At 38.1% G+C, this 25971-nt stretch overlaps 1 protein-coding gene across 7 annotated transcripts; it reads left to right on the top strand.

Annotated features, from left to right (window-relative positions):
* The first annotated feature begins 841 nt into the window (after positions 1 to 841).
* Positions 842 to 24710, top strand: LOC121388510 (AKT-interacting protein-like). 7 transcript variants are annotated; one of them, XM_041519867.1, is made up of 12 exons: positions 842 to 883; positions 1179 to 1278; positions 1990 to 2138; positions 3457 to 3521; positions 4869 to 4969; positions 5931 to 6019; positions 16781 to 16879; positions 17723 to 17830; positions 19067 to 19127; positions 19579 to 19635; positions 21691 to 21749; positions 24130 to 24710. In XM_041519867.1, exons 2-12 carry the CDS (start codon positions 1267 to 1269, stop codon positions 24251 to 24253), a joined length of 924 nt encoding a protein of 307 aa, XP_041375801.1. In that variant the 5' UTR covers positions 842 to 883; positions 1179 to 1266; the 3' UTR covers positions 24254 to 24710. The 7 variants fall into 7 exon arrangements, with proteins under 7 accessions (XP_041375801.1, XP_041375803.1, XP_041375802.1 ...); XM_041519869.1 differs by lacking the exon at positions 21691 to 21749; XM_041519868.1 differs by lacking the exon at positions 19579 to 19635.
* The last annotated feature ends 1261 nt before the right edge of the window (positions 24711 to 25971 follow it).

Here is a 25971-nt window from a genome sequence, read left to right on the forward strand (position 1 = left end):
GAATACAGCTTCTGATACATGGTGGTGAAAGAAAAAAGTTCCATTATTTGACAGATATGAACTTGAAATGTTGCATTATTCATATCACGTGTCATGAGGCTCATAGCTAGGACAGTCTGAGGGGTGTCAACTCTTGAAAATTTATCACCCTGGAATCTGTTTTGTGTCCTTTAATTCAGTATCCCCCTCACCCCCTAAAATTTTACAGGCCTAAGCAATCCTTGTATTTACATTTAGTAAGTTTTTAAGGAGAGAACAAATATTAAGCATATTGATCTGGTTGCAGATATTGTTTACTTTTATGCAGAAAAACGACAGCAATATACTATCAGTCATATATTTTGGGATGGGGATGGAGAGACATGTTATGTATTGGAAAATGTCTTTGTGAATGACTCGGAATCCGTTCCTGTCACTACTGTGTGAGGTAGTGTTAGGTTTGAGAACGTTGTCACCTCTTCGAAACATTTAGGAACATGTACCCTGCACCAAAACAGTTTCAAATTTGTGACGAATGAATGATTAAAAAAATTTCCACAGTATTTCCCTTTCAATATAGGACTGCAGATATTTATAAAAGGCCTTTAAACTGGAAAGCTTTCAAGTGACATGTTTGTTTCACCCAAACTATTATAGTTATTATAATAATGAAACCAAAATAATTTTAGGTATATGTATTAAATGTTATTTAAGTCAATCAAGGATCATGTTTACTACATTGCAGAATAATAATATAATAACCAGTAACAGTAATATATTAGTAAATAAAAGCATCTTATACGAAAGTTCCCTGGCCAAGTGCCTAATGTTCCCGCGATAAAAATCGGTACTTTTTTATTTTGGGTGGAAAACGCAAACAAAAAGGTGTACTAAAAATGTCCAGGTAAATGCGATAATTACTTCATAATCATAGTTATCATCGTTTATTTGATACTCTAACTACACAAGCATAAACATATGTTTACATTGTAAGTTCTACAATAAATATCCATGACATACATCTAAAATTTAAATGTTATTTTGACAAGCAAGGCGTTTACATGCATATATGTTTTATTATCGAGTAGCACCTAAATTCGTTTTACTCAGTTTATCTTAATTTTCATATTAATATATTTAATATTATCAAGTTGTTTGTACGGACATCTGGAAATGTTAATACTATTTATACATTTCAGATTGTTGACGACCTAGTCATTTGAAATACATGTGCCTGGTTGTGTTCTGTCTTAATGAAAGACCAGTCACCAGGTATCACAATCCCAGATGGATTCACAGGTAAGTGTACTGTACTACAGATAACAGAATTTGAATTATTAATTTACTGCTAGTTACTATTAGCCATGGAGAATAGATCCAACATCAAAGTGGGGTGGGACTTGACCTACAGTTAAAGTGGTTGGTCTAGAATTTATTCCCAACATTCCAGCCTGTGTACAATGACTGGTTTATCAAAGGCTGTGGTGTGTGCTATCCTGGCTGTAGGATGGTGATAAAAGATCCCTTGGTACTATTCTTGCTCTAGCCAGTGCACCACGACTGGTATATCAAAGGTTGTGGTATTTGCTATCCTGTCTGTGGGATGGTGCATATAAAAGATCCCTTGCTACTAAATTAATGGGAAAATGTATCAGGTTTCCTCTAAAACTATATGTCAAAATTACCAAACGTTTGACATCCAATAGCTGATGATGTAATGTGCTCTAGTGGTATCCTTAAACAAAATTAACTTATGCCTATCCTGGCTAAGACTGATTAGTGGATATCATCAACTGTCTTGAGCCGAAATATGCCTTAACATCATTTATTCGGTACTTCATACTACTAAGCAGTTGAAAAGCTTCAAGATATGTGCAGACAACAGTGTGCATGACAGGAAGAAAATAAAAGTTGATAATAATCTATTCTAAATATTAAAATATTTAAAATATACTCAGAATGTTATTTTGCTTTTTTAATTCATTTCTGAAGTATATTTTTTACCTTCAGATTCAAGACTCGCCATCTTCTGGCAGGAAGCAATTACCCAGCATTCCGTCTGATCCTCGAATGAACCATTCGCAGCTCAAGTCGCCTGCTAATCTTGGTGCTAATGGATACGGCACATACTTCCAGGAGTATTCCTTGATGGCAGAATAGTGAGTCAGTGTTGTTAACATCAACTGGGGGAGCGATACGTAGCCCAGTGGTTAAGCACTCACTTGATGCGTGGTCTGTTTAGGATCGATCCCCGTCAGTAGGCCCATTAGGCTATTTCTCGCTCCAGCCAGTGCACCACGACTGGTACATCAAAGGCTGTGGTATGTGCTATCCTGTCTATGGGATGTTTAATATAAAAGATCCTTGCTGCTAATCGATAAGAGTAGCCCATGAAGTGGCGACCGCAGGTTTCGTCCCTCAGTATCTGTGTGGTCCTTAACGACATGTCTGATGCCACATAACTGTAAATAAAATGTATTTGAGTGTGTTCTTAAAAAACCTATTTCCTTCCTTAACATCAACTGGAAATAGCACATTCCATCAACTGATGTTATATCTGCTTTGGTTACTTTTTACAACATAATGTTCTGATGTGTCATTATAAATTAATTACTTACAGGTAGGTTTTTTTAATTAGCCTATTACATGGCTTTAACTTAAGATTTTGTTACCTATAGAACTTTGAGAGGTTTTTAATTCAGTAACTTCTGTAACAAAATTAACAACCAGGCAAAAAACTGCCATAAGTCAGGCATGTCATGTCATGACAGTTACAGCAACTGCTGTTTGTCCACCCTATAACTGTAAATAAGAAAACTGATCCTATTATTATAACTATTAAGTACCACCTACTACATCACTCGGCACATAGAGCTACTGATTAACATTCCTTTCTTTCTTGCATCTGATAGCTTGGAGGGGTGGGACGTAGTCCAGTGGTAAAGTGCTTGCTCGATGCACAGTCTGTTTGAGATTGATCCCCATCGGTGGGCCCATTGGGCTATTTCTCGTTCCAGCCAGTGCACCACTACTGGTATATCAACAGCCGTGGTATGTACTACCCTGTCTGTGGGATGGTGCATATAAAAGATCCCTTGCTGCTAATCGAAAAGAATAGCCCATGAAGTGGCAACAGCGGGTTTCCTTTATCAGTATCTATGTGGTCCTTAATCATATGTCTGACGCCATATAACCGTACATAAAATGTGTTGAGGTGTGACATTAAATAAAACATATCCTTCTGATAGCTTGGAATTCTAGGATTCCTCCATTTTGGCTTAAGAAGCACTAATTTACCATTTTTGGATTTGAGCAGTATTTTGTTCCTCTGGTCATTATAAATTAATTACTTACAGGTAGTGTTAGAATTAGCGTAATTCAGGGCTCAAACTTAAGACTTTGTTAGCTATAGAACTATTTTGTTCCCCTGAAGTATGTAATTTATTAAAATATGTTTGTTTTAAATATTTTTTTCAGCAACCAGCTTCATCGTCAGAAGATGCCGGGTGTTTATGTCATTCCATCTGCTCACTGCTCTCACAGTCAGTTACCATGGTTTTTGTTTTTGTTTTTTAGTTATATGCAAAAGTAAACACCTAAAATTTAAAGTCAAAATTATTTAAAACTAAGGTAGCCAGAGTACTCTGCTATTTGAGAGCTCGACAAATATTTGGACAGTTATAATCATTCTCAGCTGTCAGAGACAAATCTATTATGAAAGTGCAAGGTTTGTGCCTAATACAACAACAATCCTATGTTTGATATTAAATGCATTGACCTTGATCATTTTAAATATTCCACATTTTAATCACTAATACACACAACTGGGAAAAACCCAAGAGCACCTTCTTTTAACAATGTTTCAGTTAAATAAGTAGTCCGGCTATGGGGTTTTCCACTGAGCCATATGGCATATGGGGCCACTACACTAAGTAAGTGCTTTGGTATCATGTACGAGCCTCAATTCAATTGCCTCTATGCTTTAATTGGCTATATGTGACAATCAACTGTCGGTTGTAACAACTGTTGAAACATGTCTTTCATACCTAAGTAAGTGCAAGGCCCTTGGCACCCTTTCATTTAACAACAGTTGATTAATAATTGTTATTGACAACAAAGCTGGCACTTGCAGTTGTGGTAAACCGGTTATTGGCATAAATTTGACACGCACCGGGGCTATGCAATTAAGCAGATTTGACTGTACAAGTGTGTGTGTGCGTTTGCAGTGAAAACGTAATGTTAGTTTAAAATGACGTAATAATATAATAAACTATTTAACTAAATATATTTCAAGTTGCATTAACGGAACAAAATGGGGTTATAGTATTTTTCTCTGTTAAATAATCCAAAGGAAAAATGTACACTATTAGGTCTATTGATATGCTACGTTGGAGCAAAAACGACAACCCACGATACCCAAGTGATAATTTTATTTTCTTTGGCACTACGTAATTGGTCAGTTCTGTGGTTTTAGCTGGAAAAGTCTACTTAATCAATAGTTTTACTGAACTATTTACAGTAATAAACCATGTCCATTACAATTTTAGGGGCGACAGGTAATATTCCACAATACTGGTATGTATTTTTGTGTCTAGACAGCGTCAATTAATTGGCTCGTCTGGTTACCAATCAAATACACACCTGCCAATCAGGAATCACAGGTAGGAGCAACTAACAGCATAGACATATTAACTAAGAAAACTCCGTGTATCATTTCAGTACGTAGGTTAATGCATGGGCAAAACTTATTGTGATTTGCTGTTATTTATTAATATGTCTATTGGCTGGAAAACAGGAATACTGTAGATTTTTTAGGAATCCGATTAGGTTTTAGTAAGCAGTATTGTTGTTAGAGGTTGTTACGGCTAAGCGTGTTGATGTTGTTTCAGTTTGGAATGGCGTGTTGTTCATCAGACAAGGATTATACCAAGAAGGAGTCTTCCGCTTTACTCTGACCATTCCAGACAACTACCCAGACAGCGAATGTCCTGTGAGTCGCCACCTCAAAATATATTAGTATTCTTACTCAGTAAATATTGTGATCGTTTTCAATGATTCAACATTTAAAAAGGTTTATAAGGCTCACTCTGCCTACAGCCAAATTGGCCAGTTTCTATTTTTTATACTAAGTGAATACAATGTTTAATATTTGGTTAATACATTATTTTTTTTAATTACACAGCTTTTAATAATTTCCCAAGTAATATTCTATGTACATTGAGTACCCTATATTTCACCCTGATATTTCTATACGTTTTACAGAGTTTAGTATTTGAGTACCGTATATTTCACCCTGGTATTTGTATGTTTTACAGAGTTTAGTATTTGAGTATCCTATATTTCACCCTGGTATTTGTATATTTTACAGAGTTTAGTATTTGAGTACCCTATATTTCACCCCAGTATTTGTATGTTTTACAGAGTTTAGTATTCGAGTACCGTATATTTCACCCTGGTATTTGTATGTTTTACAGAGTTTAGTATTTGAGTACCCTATATTTCACCCCGGTATTTGTATGTTTTACAGAGTTTAGTATTTGAGTACCCTATATTTCACCCCGGTATTTGTATGTTTTACAGAGTTTAGTATTTGAGTATCCTATATTTCACCCCGGTATTTGTATGTTTTACAGAGTTTAGTATTTGAGTATCCTATATTTCACCCTGGTATTTGTATGTTTTACAGAGTTTAGTATTTGAGTACCCTATATTTCACCCCGGTATTTGTATGTTTTACAGAGTTTAGTATTTGAGTACCGTATATTTCACCCCGGTATTTGTATGTTTTACAGAGTTTAGTATTTGAGTATCCTATATTTCACCCCGGTATTTGTATGTTTTACAGAGTTTAGTATTTGAGTACCCTATATTTCACCCTGGTATTTGTATGTTTTACAGAGTTTAGTATTCGAGTACCGTATATTTCACCCTGGTATTTGTATGTTTTACAGAGTTTAGTATTTGAGTACCCTATATTTCACCCTGTGGTTCACCCTAAAACGGGGGAAGTGGATGTGAAGAGAGCCTTTCCCAGGTGGAGGTAAGTAAATAATTCTGTTTTTAAAGACAAAGATTTAAAGGTAGGGTCAACTCACACAAGAGCCTTATGTGTTGGAAAGATGCATACCCGGACCACCAATACATACTGACACTTTAGCAAATGAAAAACGCGTAATTTTAGAGTTAATAAAAAAACATGGTTATTCTTGCTAACTGGGGGCAGCCATTTTGTTTCGTTTTTGTGACGTCCAGTGGGATAGCTTGGGGCGAAGTTACATCAGCTCCTGACCATCTCCTGTATGTACAGTGTAAACAAAAGCAGTAATTTTCGACAAGGTGCTTCTCTATGATCAACCTGACTTGTAAAACAGCATAAATGACGTAATAATATAATAAACTATTTAACTAAATATATTTCAAGTTGCATTAACGGAACAAAATGGGGTTATAGTATTTTTCTCTGTTAAATAATCCAAAGGAAAAATGTACACTATTAGGCCTATTGATATGCTACGTTGGAGCAAAAACGACAACCCACGATACCCAAGTAATAATTTCCTTTTCTTTGGGACTACGTAATTGGTCAGTTCTGTGGTTTTAGATGGAAAAGTCTACTTAATCAATAGTTTTACAGAACTATTTACAGTAATAAACCATGTCCATTACAATTTTAGGGGCGACAGGTAATATTCCACAATACCGGTATGTATTTTTGTGTCTAGACAGCATCAATTAATTGGCTCGTCTGGTTACCAATCAAATACACACCTGCCAATCAGTAATCACAGGTAGGAGCTGCTAACAGCATAGACCAATTAACTAAGAAAACTCCATGTATCATTTCAGTACATAGGTTAATGCATGGGCAAAACATTGTTAATTTTTTCAACTTGTTGTGTAGCCACTTTGACAATGGTATTTTATTTTGTATTGAAAAATAATATATATAGTGCTGGATATACTTATTGCTGGCTTACTGGGATGTGTATTATTACAGAACATTGCAATGTATGACTATTTATCAGTAGTAGGAAACTACCGTTTCTGGGACACTTTCCCCCATTGGATTAACATAGGATAAACCGAGCCTCTCCCACCGAGCCCCAACCGTCCATCGATTCGAGCGGGACTTGTGTGGGCTAGCGAAATTTTGGGTTGGTTTTCATTTATTTCTAATTACAATCTCTGGTCTCTCTAGAGACTACTACACATATATAAAATGGACACACATAGGGTTACATCGATAGGCCTGAAGGGCAAAAACTATCTTCAATGTACAATGATTGTTCTATTCAATAGCTTGAACGTCTCAGAGGCTCGTATCCAGGAATTGAACTTCTTGGGCCAGTGCAACCACTTGACATAGTGCTGTTTGTTGACCCCTCGACCTCTCGTGTTTAGGATTTTTTCCACTTTCCACAGGTCGTCATCTTTGACGTCTACTTTCTGTAGCTCCGACTGGTAGAAAGTGCCATGGATTTCTTCGCCATTATAGTCCTTCACTCGATACAGAGGTAGTCCACCATGTAATAGGGTTTGGCTGATGGTCAAGATTTCTCCTGTCCACTTCTCGTCATATTCCCGAGTGAATACATTTCTCAGATGTGAGAGTCTCACTTTATCTCCAACCTTGAATTGGAAACGTTTCTTCTTTGTTTTAACATCTTTCTCTGGCCAATACATTTTCCACCAAATGTTGGTTTCCTTGCCTGGGCTCACTTTGGCTGGAGCCATACCAATGGTTCTGTGATAGGTGGAATTATAGCTGTTGGCAAATGTCTGCAGATGATCGACGTACTCGTAGTCCTGTTTGTATGTGAAGTATCTGTACAATCGGGTCTTGATGGTTTTTAAGACTCTTTCTGCCACTGCAGCCTTGGTTTCGTTGTTGGTGAGCAGATGCCGAATGTTTCGTTGTTTAAGAAGTCTTTGAATGTCTTTTGCTCTAAACTCCATACCCCTATCTGTGCGAATTCGAGTGGGTTGTCTACCTTCTTGGAATACATCTTCTAAGGCTTTTGCCACTGTCAGTCCTTTTTTGTCTTTCAAGGGCCTCAACCACAGATATTTGGAGAAAACATCGATTACCACCAACACAAAGGTGTAACCACGATTATAGTGTGCAAACTTTACCATGTCCATGAGATCGGCCGACCACTGATCATCAATTCCTGTGACCACGATTCTGTTCCTGGAAAACGTTCTTCTGACTGGACGATGTAAACTGTATGACTCCTGTTTTTGTAACCACTTTCTGATATTGTTCTTGCTAATGACGTATTTCCCGGCTTTTCTGACGTATCTATACAGTTTGTCTGGACCAGAAAAACTGGCCGGGTTGGATGGATCATAATAAATGTCTTTCAAGTAATCTTCCCACATGATCCTCACACTTCAGTAGTTTCAGCATCAATAACAGTTATTGGCAAAGGAGACGCCTATATACAGTCTGTAAACCACTTGCACCGACCAGTGATCCATAACTGGTTCAACAAAGGCCATGGTTTGTGCTATCCTGCCTGTGGAATGCGCAAATAAAAGATCCCTTGCTGCCTGTCGTAAAAAGAGTAGCCTATGTGGCGACAGCGGGTTTCCTCTAAAAAAAATCTGTGTGGTCCTTAACCATATGTCTGACGCCATATAACCGTAAATAAAATGTGTTGAGTGCGTCGTTAAATAAAACACTTCTTTCTTTCTTTCTTTATATACAGTCTAGTCTTCGGTGTCTGATTCCTCTTCCTCAATTTCAGATTCATCACTGTCTGATTCCTCATCTGGTATGTCAATGTGAGAACTAACTTTTTCAGTCACCCTCTTCAGGAGTGGTTTGATTTTGTCTTTGAGTGTCGTGTACTCGGCAGTGCTTTCCATCTTGTGGATTCTGTCTAGAATCGGTTTCATCAAAGAAGGTCGAGAGAAGCAACGAGTGAACAGCAATGCATTTGCCAATGTATTGAAATATGTCTGCTCCCATGACTTGGCTATCTTTCGATCCACCCATTCTTCAGACTTTCCCTTATCCAAGTAGTTTTGTCGGTCTTCACGCATATCCTCTTTATAACAATTGTAGACTAGCTGCCACAGATAATCCAGTCCAGCCATTTCCCACTCATCATGGGTGTCATCATGCCTTTCTTCCACCTCGTATCTAGCTCTCTTTGCAGGAGGTTCCCCTCTATTTTCGGGACACCATGTTTTCACGTGTCTCTGCAAATCGTGCACGTCTTGGAACACTAATCCACAATCGTCACAAGAATACATTTCTGGGAGCTCTTCTTCACACGTCTGCTCACTTTGAAGGTCTGAATAAGAATGAAACATCTCTTGACTGTTCTCCCCTTTTATAGACTTTGTCAGCTCTTCTCCAGGGGTGTCGTCCTTTTGATCCAGAGCATTAGGTCGTAATCTTTCTGTAGAGGGTGTCAACGGCTTCAGATCGATAAAGAGATAACCGTATGGCTCTTTCACGGCATCTTCATATGGATGCATGAACGTTTGGGTATTTCCTGGGTACATCTGGCATGCCAAGGTCATCACTTGTTGCTTGTCGATGGGGTTGTTGAAAAATGCCAGGTAATGACAATTTCTTCTTTGTGTTGGATCCTTGCTGTTATAGAGGTTCTGGATGATGGCAATCACGGAGAGGTTTTGGTGGTGACTTCCTTCGGTGAACAGGTCGGTGATGCGTGGGTCTTTTCCAGCTGTAGACATCAAGTCATCCAACACGATGAGATTTCTGACTCTGGGGTCTAAATAATGATCTTTTTCAAGATCCCCAGGTATGCCTCGAACGAATTCCACTCGAGCAACCAATTTAATCGTATCATAGAGAGGCTGCCATCGTTTGTAGAGCCAGATGATGCGTTGGGGAGGTGGGTGAATTCTTCCATCTCTCAGCAGTTTGAACACCAAAAAGGTCTTACCACACGAGGTGGGTCCCGACACGACGCAAGGTAGTTGGTGACAGCGACGGCAGCTGCGGCTGTGGCGGCGGCGGTGGTGGTGGCAGGTCATTAGTATGTTTATGCTGAAAGTGTCTCAACATGACGTCTCTCCTGCAAAAGTTCTTCCCTCATTCTGGACAAGTGTTCTGATACATCTTGACACCTCGACGGTCAGACTCGAAATGAGGTTGACGTGAACGTCGCCCCTTTATATAGATGACGGTGGTGGCATTTTTAGTCTACACTATCCGGTGGTCCTAATGTTTTATGCTGAGATGTGATAGTGGCCATAGGCAAGACTGCTTATGCCATCAGACAATAGATACCTTTTGTCATCAAAGGGAGATAGCCCTAACTTATTCAGTTTGATGTTGTACAGTTGGTGGCTATAGCTCCTGATCTGAGTCATGTTTGACATGTGTATGCGTCTTTCAAAGAGACACTGTTTGTAATGTTCATGCTTTGTGTGGCTTTTGATGACACTCTTCTTGATCCCTTTGGCCGTTTTCTTTTCCACCAGCTCACCTTTCTCCTCAAAAATGAGGGAATACATTTTGGATTTCAAACCCACAAACTCCTGGATAGGGATTCCATGAGTCTCATCCTTCATTTTACCCAATACTTTCTTGTTCACGGTACTATACAGAACATGGTCAGTGGGATACTCTGAAGTGTCAAACAGATTGGAGTCCTGTAACATGTCTTGGTAGATGTCATCTGTCTGGATGTAGTAACACAACGAATCGGTGTCTGTGAACAGGAGTTGAGCTTTGGATGCATACTTGGACTTGATGTAGTTATAGTGAAAATCATACATTAAGATTTTCGAAATGTCCAGAATGGCGAAACCCACATAGATCGGTCTGTTCAAAATCAGCCGTTGCTTCTGCATGTGGATGGCCACCAGATCTTTGTTGAAAATGCGAAAGGCACGAAAAGTGGGTTTGGCAATGAACTTGCGAGCGCGTTTTGAATTGTTAACCAATTTCACGTCCACGTGCTTCCTCAGGTTCTCCATCGTCTTGCCAAAGACAGAGTTGTTCATCAGTTTGAAGAACTCTTTTTCAAAATCGTTTTGGGCACATTTGCGTCTGTATGTATTGAAATCGATGTAGGCCTTCAACCATGGGCTTTGTTCAAAGGCCAACACTCGATGGATCTTGGTCAGTTTCATGCCCAGTGAGATATACAATTTCAAATTTCGGTAGTGCACTACATATCTCTCCTTCTGTCTCAAGTTTGGGATCAGTTTCTCTGTTGAAATGCCACTCATATCTAGCTCTTTCAGAAGCTGGGAAGCATAGGGAGATAGCATGTCTTCAGTCACCGTCATTTTCTCTGGAGCAAGAGGATACTCGTTATGGAGGTCGTGTAGTTCTTGGGGATAGTCCAGGTCGACTTCTAAGATGTAGCCAACAGATGCATCATCGGGTACCTCGGTCACATCTATATGGGGATCATCTAACCACTGGAACCCAGACACTGGAAGGGCTTGTGACATGGCCCACCCATAAAGGTTGTTGGCATCTAGATAAGCAATATAGGTATTGGGAAGATCAGGGTCGTGGTTTGGGACCTGGTTGTTGTTAGCTTTGGCATGACGATGGGATATCATGGAGATTCCACCCCTAAGTCCCTTTTCGATGAAGAGGTGCATGTCGATGTCTGTAAGAAGTTCGAGTTTCACACCAGTCATCTTTAGGGCTGCCTGCCATGCCAGACCTGGAGACGTGTAGAAATGAGCTGGGTCGAGTCCATAATAGTTCAAACAGATACACCGGAAATTTTCAAAAACGTCTGCTAGAGCCAAAACATCTGTTGAAACGTACAGATCGTGGTACTGACCGAGGTCTCGGATGCGAAATTCCTCCCATACTCCTTGGGCATGAGCATAGTCCTCGTCACTTATGTCTTCATCAGTTAAGGAGCTTCGAAAGGCTTCTTTGGGTGGGAGCTGGATCTCTAAGAACCGAGCTTCAGAATCAAAGTATTCGTATGGGTAGACCTGCTTTCTCAACAAAAGGGGCAGTTGATCTGCGCCGAAATGTTGAGTCATGTGGACAAACTTAGAAGGTCCTTCCTTGGCCAGATTGCTTACGAGTTTCTCCAAGGAAAAGTTCATAAACTGAAAGGAATCGATAAAATCCATGCACCCTAGACTGAAGGAGATGTACTTTTCCATATTGTTGGGAATGCAACTGATGGGTTTACTCTGAATTTTTCCTATGGCCTGCATGATGAGATGACTGTCATAGCCTCTCAAGTTATGGAAAACAACGGGAATGCGCCCAGTAAATTTGTAGTTGAGGTTACATTCACTGTGGGTTGCACCCCTAAACTCTCCAGTAATGTGACAGTGGTCCCTGACTGGATTAGGACCGAGTGGCGCCTTACATATGTGACACTGCGTGGCCGTCTTGAATGATTGCCAATCTCGTCCCGTCATCACCATTAGCTCACACTGTTTAAATTTCTCTTCTATGTCCTCTTGTTCTTTGACCATGCACTCGACAAATTTGTCGGTGGCATCTAATCCTCTATAGGTGACAAGTGGTTTGCAATGTTCAGGTGACAAGCCAACCACTTTATAGGCAAACCCAGAAGGGACGTGTTTAGTCATTTTCTCAGTGGAGGATGACTCTGGGCTTTTTTCACATCTTGAAATAGGCACTTGGAGGCATTCGAAATCAGCATAGACGATGTAGGGAACTTTGAGTTGTTTTCTTACATTCTTGTAATATAGCCATTTGTCTTCGTCTTTGGGCATGTCAACCTTCTGCGGACCATGTGTTTGACAATAAACAAGATGATCATCCAAAATTCCCTGTAGACAGTAAGGACAATAATGATGGCGATGACCATAGCTTTTCTGATCAAATAGTAGCCGGTTCAAGTCCTTGATCCAGCAAAAATGTGACTTTTTACTGTTGGCGATCATCAGCAGGTCCACGTGCCTTTCAAAACGTTGTTTGGTCACGTGGAGTGGGTAAATGACTCCCTTTTCGTAACCGAAAACGTTGATAGAAATATTGTTCTGCCTTTCAAACCGGGGAATATCGACCAGTTTAACGGGGAAAGAAATGCCAGTGGTGTCAAGTTGATTGACGTATTGAGCATACTTAGCCACCCGCTCTGCATGTTGTTTGACGGGGTATAATGCCGCCAGGACCGACCACATGAAACACTTCTGGTCCCGATTCTGAACATTGACGATGGCATGCTTAGCTCTCAATTTGATGGGGAGGGGTGTGTAACTCGAGCCTCGAAGGGGTCGGTACCGAGCCATGTGAATGGTGAGGTCTACCACCTTATCCACCGTCCAGTTGCTACCCTGCCTTTGAAATTCGATGAAAGAAGTATAGATCTTTTTAATCGATTCCTTCATCCCTTCATCTGGGTCTTCAAATTTAAGAGACGTTTGACACTTGCCTCTGAAATGGGGTTCCACCGTTTCCACCACCTCACCTTTCCGCCTGCTCATCTTTACTTTGATGGTCAGGTACCACTTTAGCTCACCTCGATCTTTGATGGCTTGCTTCAGCACCTTCTTGACCTCGTCGTACTTTCCCTTCAGGAATGTCATGGGGTCGTATTTCTGTATACCTTCTCCTGGGATGGTATGAACCTGCATAGTGCCTCCTAGGGCTTGAAGGTCACACGGTGGCTCGACAGGTTCTTGTTGAGTGGGTGTTGGTTCGGTGGTAGATGTCCCTCGTGGAGTACTTTCATTAGCACCCCCCTGTTGTAAATGTGTCTTCAAATGACGATGCAGGTTATCTCTTCTCGTGAATGTCATTTTGCATTGACTGCAAGTTAGCTTCGGACTTCCATGGACCGTCTTCTTGTGACGGTTTAAACTTTGTTTGTGTGCAAAGGTTTGACCACAGTCACTACAACCGTATTCGAGCCTCTGCCTTTTGGCTGTTCTTCCATATTCCATACTTGTCTGGGCCTCCATACTGCAATAAAATAATTTCACTGACAGAATGTTTCGTCTCGATTTATAATTTTAGCTACTATCCTATATATACCCTTCATTTGGAATAGTTTAAAAATAGGGTGGAAACCCGTTGTAAATAGTCTGGTGGTGTTAAATCTACATTTGTAATACTATCTGACACCCCTTATTTATTACAAAAGTAAACTCGCTCATTTACACGATAGCCATACCGCCATCATTTGTAATATGACCACCGAGCGGTGAAGGCGTGTTTTAAATTGTCTCCCGCACTTAGGATGGCCCTGGGACTTTTGCAGTATTTGTCATCTGCTAAATTAATATGTAAATACCACAGTAAAATCGTATTGACACTAATACTATAAATAAAATAATTTAATAAATAAAAAATGGTTATATATCACCCGTTACAGACATCCCAAACCGTTATACCTCGCACATTCAAACGTGTTCAATTCCACCATGCTTATAGCATAAAATAATTACAATCTATAAATCATTTAAACGATACTACAGTCTGGCATATTCTACACTTATGAATACTTCGTCGATAAGGGAGAAACTATAATCAGTTAAATGTGAATTCGTCCGCATCACAACCTGGTTCTAATTCTCGCTCCGACGACCTAGTTAATCGCTGTCGACTTCCGTGAAGCACACAGGAAACAACACCGAAACACGGCTATAAATCGCTGTTTATTTTTACACGGTCATTCCTCCACCATTTGGATTACACTTTGTAAACTCGATGGGTAATGGGAATAAATAAATAAACAGGCTAAATAAATAAATAAACAAATATAAATTACTCGTTTATTCTAAAGTGTATACTCACATTTCAGATGGCTTTTGTTTTTCTCGAGTAAAATTCAACGTGACCTTTTGCTTCTGCATTCGGCGATTGAATGACTTGTTTGGGGGAAATCCAGCCTTTATATACCCATCGGCTGCTAAAACTCAACAAGTTGAAACACGTCTAAAAATCCGCGAAGTAACGAGACAAGTCCAAACATGTTTTGTTGATACACAGTTTTAGGCATGGGGATTTCCAGTGACGTCACCACCATAAACGTTCAGATTGGCTGTTACTCGGTCTGTGGTACGAAGACAGGTCCAAACCTGTTGTATGTCTTGTTGCATCTAATTCAGTGTTGTCAAATAGGGCATCGATACATTCTAAACTGTTTTAACACGTGAGTGGGGCCCTATCGCATAGTAGAAAATAACCTCGAAGTCCACTGAAGGGAGAGTTTCCTCATGTTGAGCTTATGGAAACCCGAGCTATTTTTAGTGCCTGTCGTGGGCTCCAACAAGCGTACAGACATGTCTCTATCACTCATCTATTTTTAGCGCCTCTCGCAGGCTTCAACATACCAACTCGTCTCTGTCACAGTCTGCGTTTTGCACACATTAGCCATCCCATTAGTCGTTTAGAACATGTGGTTTGGGGTTGAGTGGGGTGCAATGGAGCATATGGGTGGGTACATCACGAAGGGTGGCCATCACAAGGAGGGTTACCTCATTCTATTTTTAGCTCGATTGGGAAACCCCATCTATTTTTAGCGCCTCTCGCCAGAGAGGCTCGCGGGGGGGGGCTCGGTGGGAGAGGCTCGGTTTATCCTATGTTAATCCAATGGGGGAAAGTGTCCCAGAAACGATAGTTTCCTACTACTTTTATCATCCCGCAAAAACCAGGTAGATTGTGTTTCTCTAGTTCTAAGGCTGATTCTTGACGTTACGCGTTAAGTATTACGTAACCACCAGCTCGCCAGAGGGCATACTCACTGAGATGGTACAAAATGGCTGCGCCCGTTATATATAATAGCCGTCACATTTAACCGTTTTATTAATTAACTATACGATTATACGTGTTGATATTAAGCAATAATGTGCATTATATATCGTTGAATATGCATACCAGGCCAAATGCCTTAATTGTCCTCTCCTTTAATATATTGAAAACTTTTAATGGTAAATTAAAATGATTGACAAAAAAGGTTTTGACAGTTTGGACATCACAGACCTGTATGGTTTAATAATAAAATGAATGATGAAGCCACAGTACTTTTATTGCAAATTTTAAAAACATCTGACTAATTTAATTTTAATTTGGTGAAATAATTTCATATAATGATTGATATGTTATTAGAAAATAATTGTGGGTTTCTGCGAGGCTTGATTTTTTTTAGTATCAGATTACTGAACATTGCCGCATTTGTTGACAGTTAAGCTATCTTTGTATCAACCGAATCCAGGGTACATTGAACCCACATTTCACACTATATGTAGTATCTGCTGAGTAATATCTCCCTTGTAAATAATTTTGTCCGTACACCACCTCATTGAGTCTTAAGACCCGCTTTCCATTAGTGCATTTCTATGTGTAAGTTTATCAATACATAGAGAATACTAAACGAGTTCCCATGTGAGACTATTTATATTACAAGGGTACATCGTATTAGAGCTTTTTTTTCTCACCTTTGTTTTTTTTCATATCTTATTTAGGAAAATTAATATGCATTTTATTTACTTTTTGAGGGGCAGGACGTAGCCCAGTGGTAAAGCGCTTGTTTGATACGTGGTCGATTTGGGATCAATCCCCGTCGGTGGGCCCATTGGGCTATTTCTCGCTCCAGCCAGTGCACCACGACTGGTACATCAAAGGCCGTGGTATGTGCTATCCTGTCTGAGATGGTGCATATAAAAGATCCCTTGCTGCTAATCGAAAAGAGTAGCCCATGAAGTGGCGACAGTGGGTTTTCTTCTTCATTATCCTTAACCATATGTCCGACACCATATAACCGTCAATAAAATGTGTTGAGTGCGTCGTTAAATAAAACATTTCCTTCCATCCTTTATTTACTTTTCTGACTTTTCCGACTCTTTTTCTTTTTTTTAGAAGGAACAACAACCATTTGTGGCAGGTGTTACTGTATGCAAGAAGGATATTTTACAAGATAGAAATAAAAGACCCATTGAACGAAGAAGCTGCAGATCTGTGAGTTTTTCTCTTTGTTTGGGGGCAAGATTTAGATTGGTCGGTAGATGCTAAAAAACAAGCTTAAAATGTGTTAATTAAAGTTCATTTTGTTTAATGACACCACTGAAGCACATTGATTTATTAATCACAATTTGATTGGACGTAGCCCAGTGGTAAAGCATTCACTTGATGCACGGTTGATCTAGGATCGATCCCCATCGGTGGGCCCATTGAGCTATTTCTCATTCCAGTCAGTGTACCGCGACTGGTATATCAAAGGCCATGGTATGTGTTATCCTGTCTGTGGAATGGTGCATATAAAAGATCCCTTGCTGCTAATCGAAAAGAGTAGCCCATGGAGTGGTGACAGCATTTGTTTTTCTCTCTCAATGTCTGTGTGGTCCTTAACCAAATTTCCGATTCCATATAACTGTCAATAAAATGTGGACTCATTCTCTGACTGGGTTTGTTTTCAGACTTAGCCAATGCCTCACGACTGGTATATCAAAGGTTGTGGTATGTGCTATCCTGTTTGTGGGATGATCATATGAAAGATCTCTTGCTACTAATTGGAAAATGTAGCGGGTTTCCTCTCTAAGATTATGTCAGATTTACCAATGTTTGAAATCCAATAGCCGATGATTAATAAATAAGTTTCCTCTAGTGGTGTCATTAAACAAAGCAAACTGTTCACTTTCTGTTTGTGTGGGTCACTATTTAGCTTATAAAATGTGCTAATGTGTCATTCAAACATTGTTGAACTCTTCTTTCTGAACATATACTGTCAAATCTGTTAAAATTATCCAGCTTTTTTATAGGCAAAATGGATCATGACTAATATTTTTGCTTCTTTTTCTTCAGCTACCTACAAGATTTAGAAAAGTTCAAGAAGAAAGTAAGCGAATCTGTGAAGTCAGCTAAAACACAAGCTTTAGAACCTCCCAAATCAGATGACCCTTTTGCCATAAGGTTTGTTAATCTTTAAAAACATTTCATCTAATAATTACTCCAAAGATAAAATATGTTTTGTTACAAAGCCACAATATTATGGATGGTGAAGATGTAGTATTTGTATTTTGGTATGAGATGAGGGAGATGGTTGCAGCCTAATAGGGGACTAGCTGGTTTGTAAAGACAATGTCAGTGTCATTGAAATTTGGCTAATAATACAAGAAGGTCACAAGTTTCCGAACCAGTTGTATGATCTCGATCCTTGTGAAATAATTGCTAATGCTTATGACATATTGAACATTATTATTCATTAAAGGCTTTTCTAGGAGATATCGCTGGCACTATAATTTGCCATATCTCCTGCTATATTCTCCTAAGGAGATATCGCTTCTTGTAATCTTGATTGGTCAAATTTTAATCACAAGACAATATTTGGTTACATCACTGTGTTTGTTTCAGCGCTAAACCTATCATTAGTGACGTCACACCACTGCCATTCTGCTAGTTAACGAGTCTGCCGCTGCCAAATATAGTGACATTCAACTCACATTCTGACATTGTTTACAACTGTCACAAATTATTTCATACTTTTATCAACTCGTGCTGATAAATTATGATATCACAAGACACTCAAGGAGTATTGATTATAACTGGAACTTGTTTATTATTCTTTAGTGTTGTAATACATTCGTTCATTCATTTATTAAATGCAGCCCTTGAAATTCAGACAAGTCTGCTACGGCAGTTAAGTGCCGTCACAAATAAATTTTGCATCAGAACTACGGCGGCAATTTTAAAGAAAAGATTAATACTGTCAAAATTATTCATCTGTGATCCACTGCAGTAATAATATGCTGAAAGATGATATCTCATCTTTACTTCAGTATGCTTCTATACCGGAATAAACCGCTTTATATTAATTGAGGAGAACTTGGGCCACACTAGATTAGCAATGATTTTTCTGGGATCTGTAATTGGACAGAGTTCAGAGAAAAATGCCTACAGACTTTTTACCGCTCAGATTTGCGACGGCAGTGAAATGCTGTCGCAAATAAATTTTGCGATAGCTTTTGCGACGGCGTTGCCGATTGCCACTGCGAATTTCGAGGACTGTAAATGCATTTGTTTATTATCCTCTATTTAACTGGTACCAAAGTTCCTACTTTATTGTTGTTTGGTAGAATAGTAGATGGTGGCGGCAGTGGGATCTAGAAATTGAAATTTAAAATATTGGTATTATTTGTGTGTTTACAGATTCAATGAAATGGATCCAGCACTCTTTGAACAAGCTAAGCAGGACATGTTGAATTCAAAGGTATATAATATTCCAGGTAAACTTAAAATCAAACTGTAAAGCCGATTTGTTGTTTTCTGTGTTTCAACTCCATGTGGATTGCTGTTTTGTGGTGGGTTGTCACAGTCTTGTTTGTCTACTTGTTGTCTGACCATTGCCTATTAACCATTGATACTTTAGTAAATATTCAGTAAATTAAGTATTGGAAACTAGATTTCATAATTAATTAGCAGGGACAGTGTGGGATTTTTCCAGGGAGGTGGTACAAGAAATAGCATCAACATTGATATAAAAAAAAATTCTGATTGTTGATGATGAAGTATATACAGTGATGAACACCTTCATCCCCACTACTTAGTGAATATATTATATATATTATGTTAAATATTTATGTTGACAGTTTTCACAGATAAACTACGTTGAATGAAATTAGTTTATACAGATTATTATTTTATTTTATTTTTTGTCACAGGCTAATGATTCCAAAACTAAAAACCAACAAAAATCTGTTTTTGACAAATCTACACAAGTAAGGCAAATTTCTTGGCTTACCTCCCCTGTTCTCAGCCTTTGTATGATTTATAAATTTGTTAGTTTTTATTTTCACTGTAATAGGCTGATTAATGGACTTAGTTGCTTGAACTGTTTGTTTAATTAACCAAGTAGAAGTTTCATGATAAAGTAAAAGCCGTATACAGTACAGAGTTACTTCCCTTATAGTCCTAGGGTCCTTTGTGCACTAACATTTTTTATTTCAACTGATTTTCATGTTTATATCCAATTAAGGTTCAAGCATGATGTCCTGGGCATACACCTCAGCTATCTGGGCCGTCTGTCCAGGACAGTGGGTTAGTTGTTAATTGTTAGTGGTTAGTGAGAGAGAAAAGGGTGTAGGGGCCTTGCACCTACCCATTGAATCATTATTGGGCTGCGAACCCTGTACCTACCAGCCTTATGTCCGATGGCTTAACCACGACACCACCGAAGCTGATGATGCACTAACAAATATTACTGTTATGTTGAGTTTAATTTTCTCTAGCTGATTCCAGTATGTTTTAATGACAAGGTGATGTTTAATTAGTATTTATGTCAGGAATTGAATACATACTTGATAATAGTTTTAGCATGATGCATCCCATATATGTTTACTTTAATTTGGTGTTAGAATAGATATGACTTTGTTTGTGCATGATTTTATCATTTTACCAGTAGGTTTATCAAACCTGAGAAAAAATTATCATCAATCTAAAACAGACTGATAAAGTTATTTCTGATATTTTAAATGAACTCATGGAATTGGGTTATATTTGTATTTGTTCCTGGTTTAAGTTTTGAAGTTCTCAGTTGATAATTTGAATTGGTAGGGGCTAAAAGGGAATTTGTGCAGAATATCACAGTATTTTAGTGGGTAATACAATTCTTTAAATTTGTGAATGTTTACAATTTTGGAATTCAAATTAAGAATTTTACCCTTGTGCATGTGACAAAATAAAATAACAGACTTAAATTTGGTTGTGGAGGATGATGCCCAATGTCAAAGTCTTGTAGTAAGTTCTAGTAAGGTGGGTTAAAAACTTGTTTTAATTGTATGTGTTGCAAAGTCCTACTTAGTAGCAGTTCCTGTTGTTTCTTTGTTAGACCATTCTATCAGGAGACATTGTTGAACATCACAAAGTAAGATGAATTTTGTTTGTACCAGAGATTAAGCTTAATTATGTGATATATGTACAAATGAACCTCTAAATTAAATCCAGCACACTTTTGTTTCTTCTTTTTTTCACAGTTTTGTAATAGAGCACAAAGATATATTGTTCACAATCACGTTTGCAGTTTGTTTTCACAATTCACAGCAGTATGCACATTTTCTTCTTTAAAAATAAATTAAATATGATACAGAGGATATTTCATGTTTTTTGTCAGATATGATTTATATCTCATCGAGTGAAGTTTGCAATCATATCTCACGTGATGTGATATCAAACTTCACGAGATGAGATATAAATCATATTTGACAAAAAAACATGAAATTTTCTATTTATTATGTAACTTTTATTTTTAAAATGCCAGCAGCAAAATAGTTCCGGCTTTCTTACAGTGAAGATAACACTTTCTATAGTGATGATAACACATATTAGAGTGAAATAGTGAAATTTTCACTCTAAAATGTGTTATCGTCACTTGAGTGATTGATAACACTTTTTATTACCCCAGCGGTCACTCATAACAGGGAAAATATTTTCCATATTTTCTCAGTGAGAAATATTCTGCTTTGGTTTAACAAACAATACTATTGGACAATTTGACGCTTACAACCCAATGACTTTGTCGGTACTAAATATGACGTCATTACAATTTGACAAACACAAAATGACGTCATGTAGTTTAAAGAGTTTGCGTTTACGGGTCTCTGTTTTTGGTGTTAAATTAATAACAAAATGTCATTTTAATGCAATTCATTATAGAGTTTGAAGCAGAATAAAGAGAACTTGTATGTTTTTTTAATTATCTATGAACGTGATTAAATTACGTTATAGTAATTCTCAGAACAGTGCGTATTTAGTGGTTTACAATCATTTCTATACAGGTTGGCCTTCGTGCATGTGCGTGGAAAATAAAGGTTTTTAGAAGAAAAAAATATCTGAGGTAATAAATAGAATAACAAACTCGGTTCCAGTTATTATCAAATTTATGTCCCTCGTGAAATAATTTTCATTTGTCACTCGCTAAAGCTCGTGACAACTGAAAATTATTTCACTCTGGACATACATTTGATAATAACTGGTAACTCGTTTATTATCCTCTATTTATTTTGCTGATATTTTAAGATATTTCACAAAATGTTATCTAATAAATTTTTGTTTCACCTTCACAAAGTAACAAGGCGAGATAGAGGTATTACTGTTCCGATGCTGCCGATGTCAATCTTTGTGTTAATGTTTCACATTTCGATCAGTTTCCCTTCACAAAACTGTAAATCCTAGGTCATTAAAACTTGGTTTATAGTTGCATGTATGGATGTTCATCACAGTGCATCAGAAATGTTTATGGTAAGGGAGACATTTAAATCTGCAGAATTCTACATTTTTCCATTAGTAGCAAAGGATCTTTTATATACACCGTCCCACTGATAGGATGGCACATACCACAGCCTTTGATGCACCAGTCGTGGTGCACTGGCTGGACCGGGAAATAACCCAATGGGCCCACCTAGGGCTAGCTCTGGGTCAGCGGAAAATTTCGCCAAATTATCTATTGAACTTCAAAAATAGCAGAAACCCAGTTACTTTGTAACAAAATATCAATTATTACATGAAATTATTTCGCTAAATTAAAATATAATTTACCAATTGTTTTTTAAATTTGCAATTGGCGAATTTGGTGAGTGCCAGAGCTAGCCCTGGGCCTATCGATGGGAATCGATCCTAGACGAACCACACGTCGTCAGGCGAGCACTATACCACTGGGCCTACCGATGGGAATCGATCCTAGACGAACCACACGTCGTCAGGCGAGCACTATACCACTGGGCCTACCGATGGGAATCGATCCTAGACGAACCACATGTCGTCAGGCGAGCACTATACCACTGGGCTACGTCCCACCCTAGACCAGAAGGGTGCAATATCATGATTCATTTGTTTGCTAAACGAGACCAGTGCAGTATCATGATTCATTTGTTTGCTAAACGAGACCAGTGCAATAAGATATCTGAATCAAACCCCTGTGGTGCAATATCATGATTCATTTGTTTGCTAAACGAGACCAGTGCAATAAGATATCTGAATCAAAAACCTGTGGTGCAATATCATGATTCATTTGTTTGCTAAACGAGACCAGTGCAATAAGATATCTGAATCAAAAACCTGTGGTGCAATATCATGATTCATTTGTTTGCTAAACTAGACCAGTGCAATAAGATATCTGAATCAAACCCCTGTGGTGTAATATTAACCAAGTAGGGGGGGGGTGGGGGTGGGGGGGGGGGGGGGTTAGCTCACTCGCTTGAGTTCTTGCTTTAGGTGCTTGTGTCACAGGATTGAATCACCTTTGGTGGATCCATTAGGCAAAATGTAGCCGGTTTCCTCTGATGACTTCGAGTCTGAATGACCAACTGTTTGACATCCAATAGCCGATGATTAATAAATCAATGTGCTCTAGTGATGTCGTTAAACAAAACAAACTTTAAATTTATTAACCAAATGAGAAAAAACTGTACAAATTATTCACCTCACTTGTCTCTTTTGGTTAAGGATTATTTACTCACTCATACCATCCACATGTAATATTAATTTAATCAAAACTGATATCAGTAAGCTAATTTTATTCTTATTGGATTGGTTAGAATTACCTAGTACACGTACATATGCATTAATAATATACTGTACATTTAGAGTTATACCCTCATATTTATTAGTCCCCTACCGGTATAACTGGAGGGCACTATAGGTTTCATCTCTGTCCTTCTGTCCGTCTGTCTGTCCATCCATCTGTCCCACATAGTTTTCTGGATTTTTTTTAGAATGTCTTGAAATATTTAGTGAAATTTTGTATATAGCTTTATTATGTACTGTTACTGATCAAGTTTTAACGTTTATTATGATATACCCATTTTTCAGAGAGTTATGGCCCTTGAATTTAGGAAATACGAAACATTGTTGGGTCCGGTAGGGGACGCGTATTGCTTTAGCAGTATTCTTAGAATGCTGGTTTATTTTTTATTTTTAACTTTTTTAACTTTTTTAACTTTTTTTTTTAATTAACAGTATTATATTTTGGATCTTGGTTTTCATGGGGGTTTTAAGTTTAGAAAGAGAGAAGTAACCAGGATTTGCTGTGCCTGTATCATTAATAATAATGTAGTAATATTTCTAGAAAATTTAAAGATTTTTAGTTAGGATTTCAAAATGTGTTCATCAACGGATGACTTAATTTTTTTTTTAATTCAATTAATCTTCGATTTTACTTCATTTCAGAAATATTTAATATTATTTTTTATTGTTTAATCCTAATTTCGTCTTTTCAGAAAACTCCAGCTGAAGACCAGCGCTCGAATCCGTCATCTCTCGGTCTGTCATGGATGTTGCCAGGATCAGCAGAGATATTTTCAGCAGAAGACGCTAGCATGTCATAGCATACAGCTTTTATAGTCACACTGCCATCGACATAGGTGGAAATACCTAGTGGAAATATCTCTTAAGAAATATGTGATTTGATCGAAAACAAAACCAAGGATTGTGAAACAAACCATTATTATGCACTGAATCTTGTTAATATGGGGGTTTTTTTCATATGGACAGAGTATGCTGTAAAAGATTGAACCATTCTATGAATGGGAAATATTTCTTGATAATATGGTTTCACCACAATGAAACAAAGGATTGTGAATAGAAAATAATATATTTCTTGTATTAGTCTGTTCTTTCTTAAAAGAATGATGGAATAAACATTAGTGGTCCTGGGACACGCTAACCAGTGACAGTATAATAAATGTTTATTTATGGAAATAAATTCCAGACTGGATTTAAGCCAGTGTGAGACGTAGCCCAGTGGTAAAGTGCTCGCTTGATGCATGGTTGGACTGGGATCGATCCTCATCTGTGGGGCCAGTGTACCATGACTGGTATGTTAGAGGTCGTGGTATATGCTATCCTGTCTGTGGGATGGTGCATATAAAAGATCCCTTGCTACTAATGGAAAAATTTAGCAGGTTTTCTCTCTTTGAATATATGTCAAAATTACCATTTCATTTCAACTTATTTTCGTGCTTATATCCAATTAAGGTTCAAGCACGCTGTCCTAGGCACACCTCAGCTATCTGGGCTGTCTGTCCAGGACAGTGGGTTAGTTGTTAGTTGGCTAGTGGTTAGTGAGAGAGAAGAGCGTGTACTTTCCTTACACATACCCACTGAGCCCTTAAGAACTCGCTCTGGGTTGGAGCCAGTACCGGCTGCGAACCCTCAAAATTACCAAATGTTTCAAATGGATGTGCTCTAGTGGTGTCATTAACAAATTTGGTACTTTTGACATGTAGTCTTAGAGAGGAAATACGCTATATGGATCTTTTATATGCACCATCCCACGGACAGGATAGCACATACCACAGCCTTTGATATATCAGTCGTGGTGCACTGGCTGGAGAGAAATGGTCACAGATGGTGATTGATTCTAGACTGACCACACATCAAGCAAGCGCTTTACCACTGGACTACGTTCGGCCCCTATGTCATAGTTTCCATAAAACACATGCCCATTAAACAGGTTTTTAAAACGGTTTTGTATCATATACATGTATGCACCATGTCATGTTGCAGCAAAATCATCTTTTTTCAAAATCATGAAAATGAATTTTTCATGTATTGCATAGTGGCACAAATATTTAGTTAAAATAACCAGGTCAGCTGTTTGCTTTATAGTAATATATTATGTACCATTTATTGTCATATATTGTTAATATACTCATTCTCTATATTCATTATTTGGTGATGGATATTTCATAATTAATTTATTTCATTGATGGTGTGTGTTAGGCATGTCACCTTGTATCCTATATATGGGATATTCACTCATAAACATTGAATATTTGTGACCAATATATACTTTAGGAGGCTTTGTTTAATGGTTGTGTTTGCTTTTTTGTTTGTTATTCCTTCTTTCTTTCTGTAAAAAGAACTTTCCTAAGAACTGGACAGTCGTGTAAGGACTCATTCTTGACAAACTTTACTTTGCTTTTCTTGGTTGTGTTGTTAGTTATGTATTTTTGTTTTGTTCTGCGAATTGCATATTCTTATCCACAGGTTTTATATATTTGATTTTTTAAAATCATAATTAATGGTAATGGAATTAAATTGTAAATTGTTAAATGCCA

The sequence above is a fragment of the Gigantopelta aegis genome, chromosome 14 (assembly GCF_016097555.1).
Source record: "Gigantopelta aegis isolate Gae_Host chromosome 14, Gae_host_genome, whole genome shotgun sequence".
Classification (NCBI taxonomy): Eukaryota; Metazoa; Mollusca; class Gastropoda; order Neomphalida; family Peltospiridae; genus Gigantopelta; species Gigantopelta aegis.

Bases quoted from the DNA above. Each gene is read 5' to 3' on its own strand.
- LOC121388510 (XM_041519867.1), top strand. The intron at 6,020-16,780 runs GTAAGTAAATAA...TCTTTTTTTTAG, and splicing joins AGAGCCTTTCCCAGGTGGAG to AAGGAACAACAACCATTTGT. The intron at 19,128-19,578 runs GTATATAATATT...TTTTTGTCACAG, and splicing joins AGGACATGTTGAATTCAAAG to GCTAATGATTCCAAAACTAA.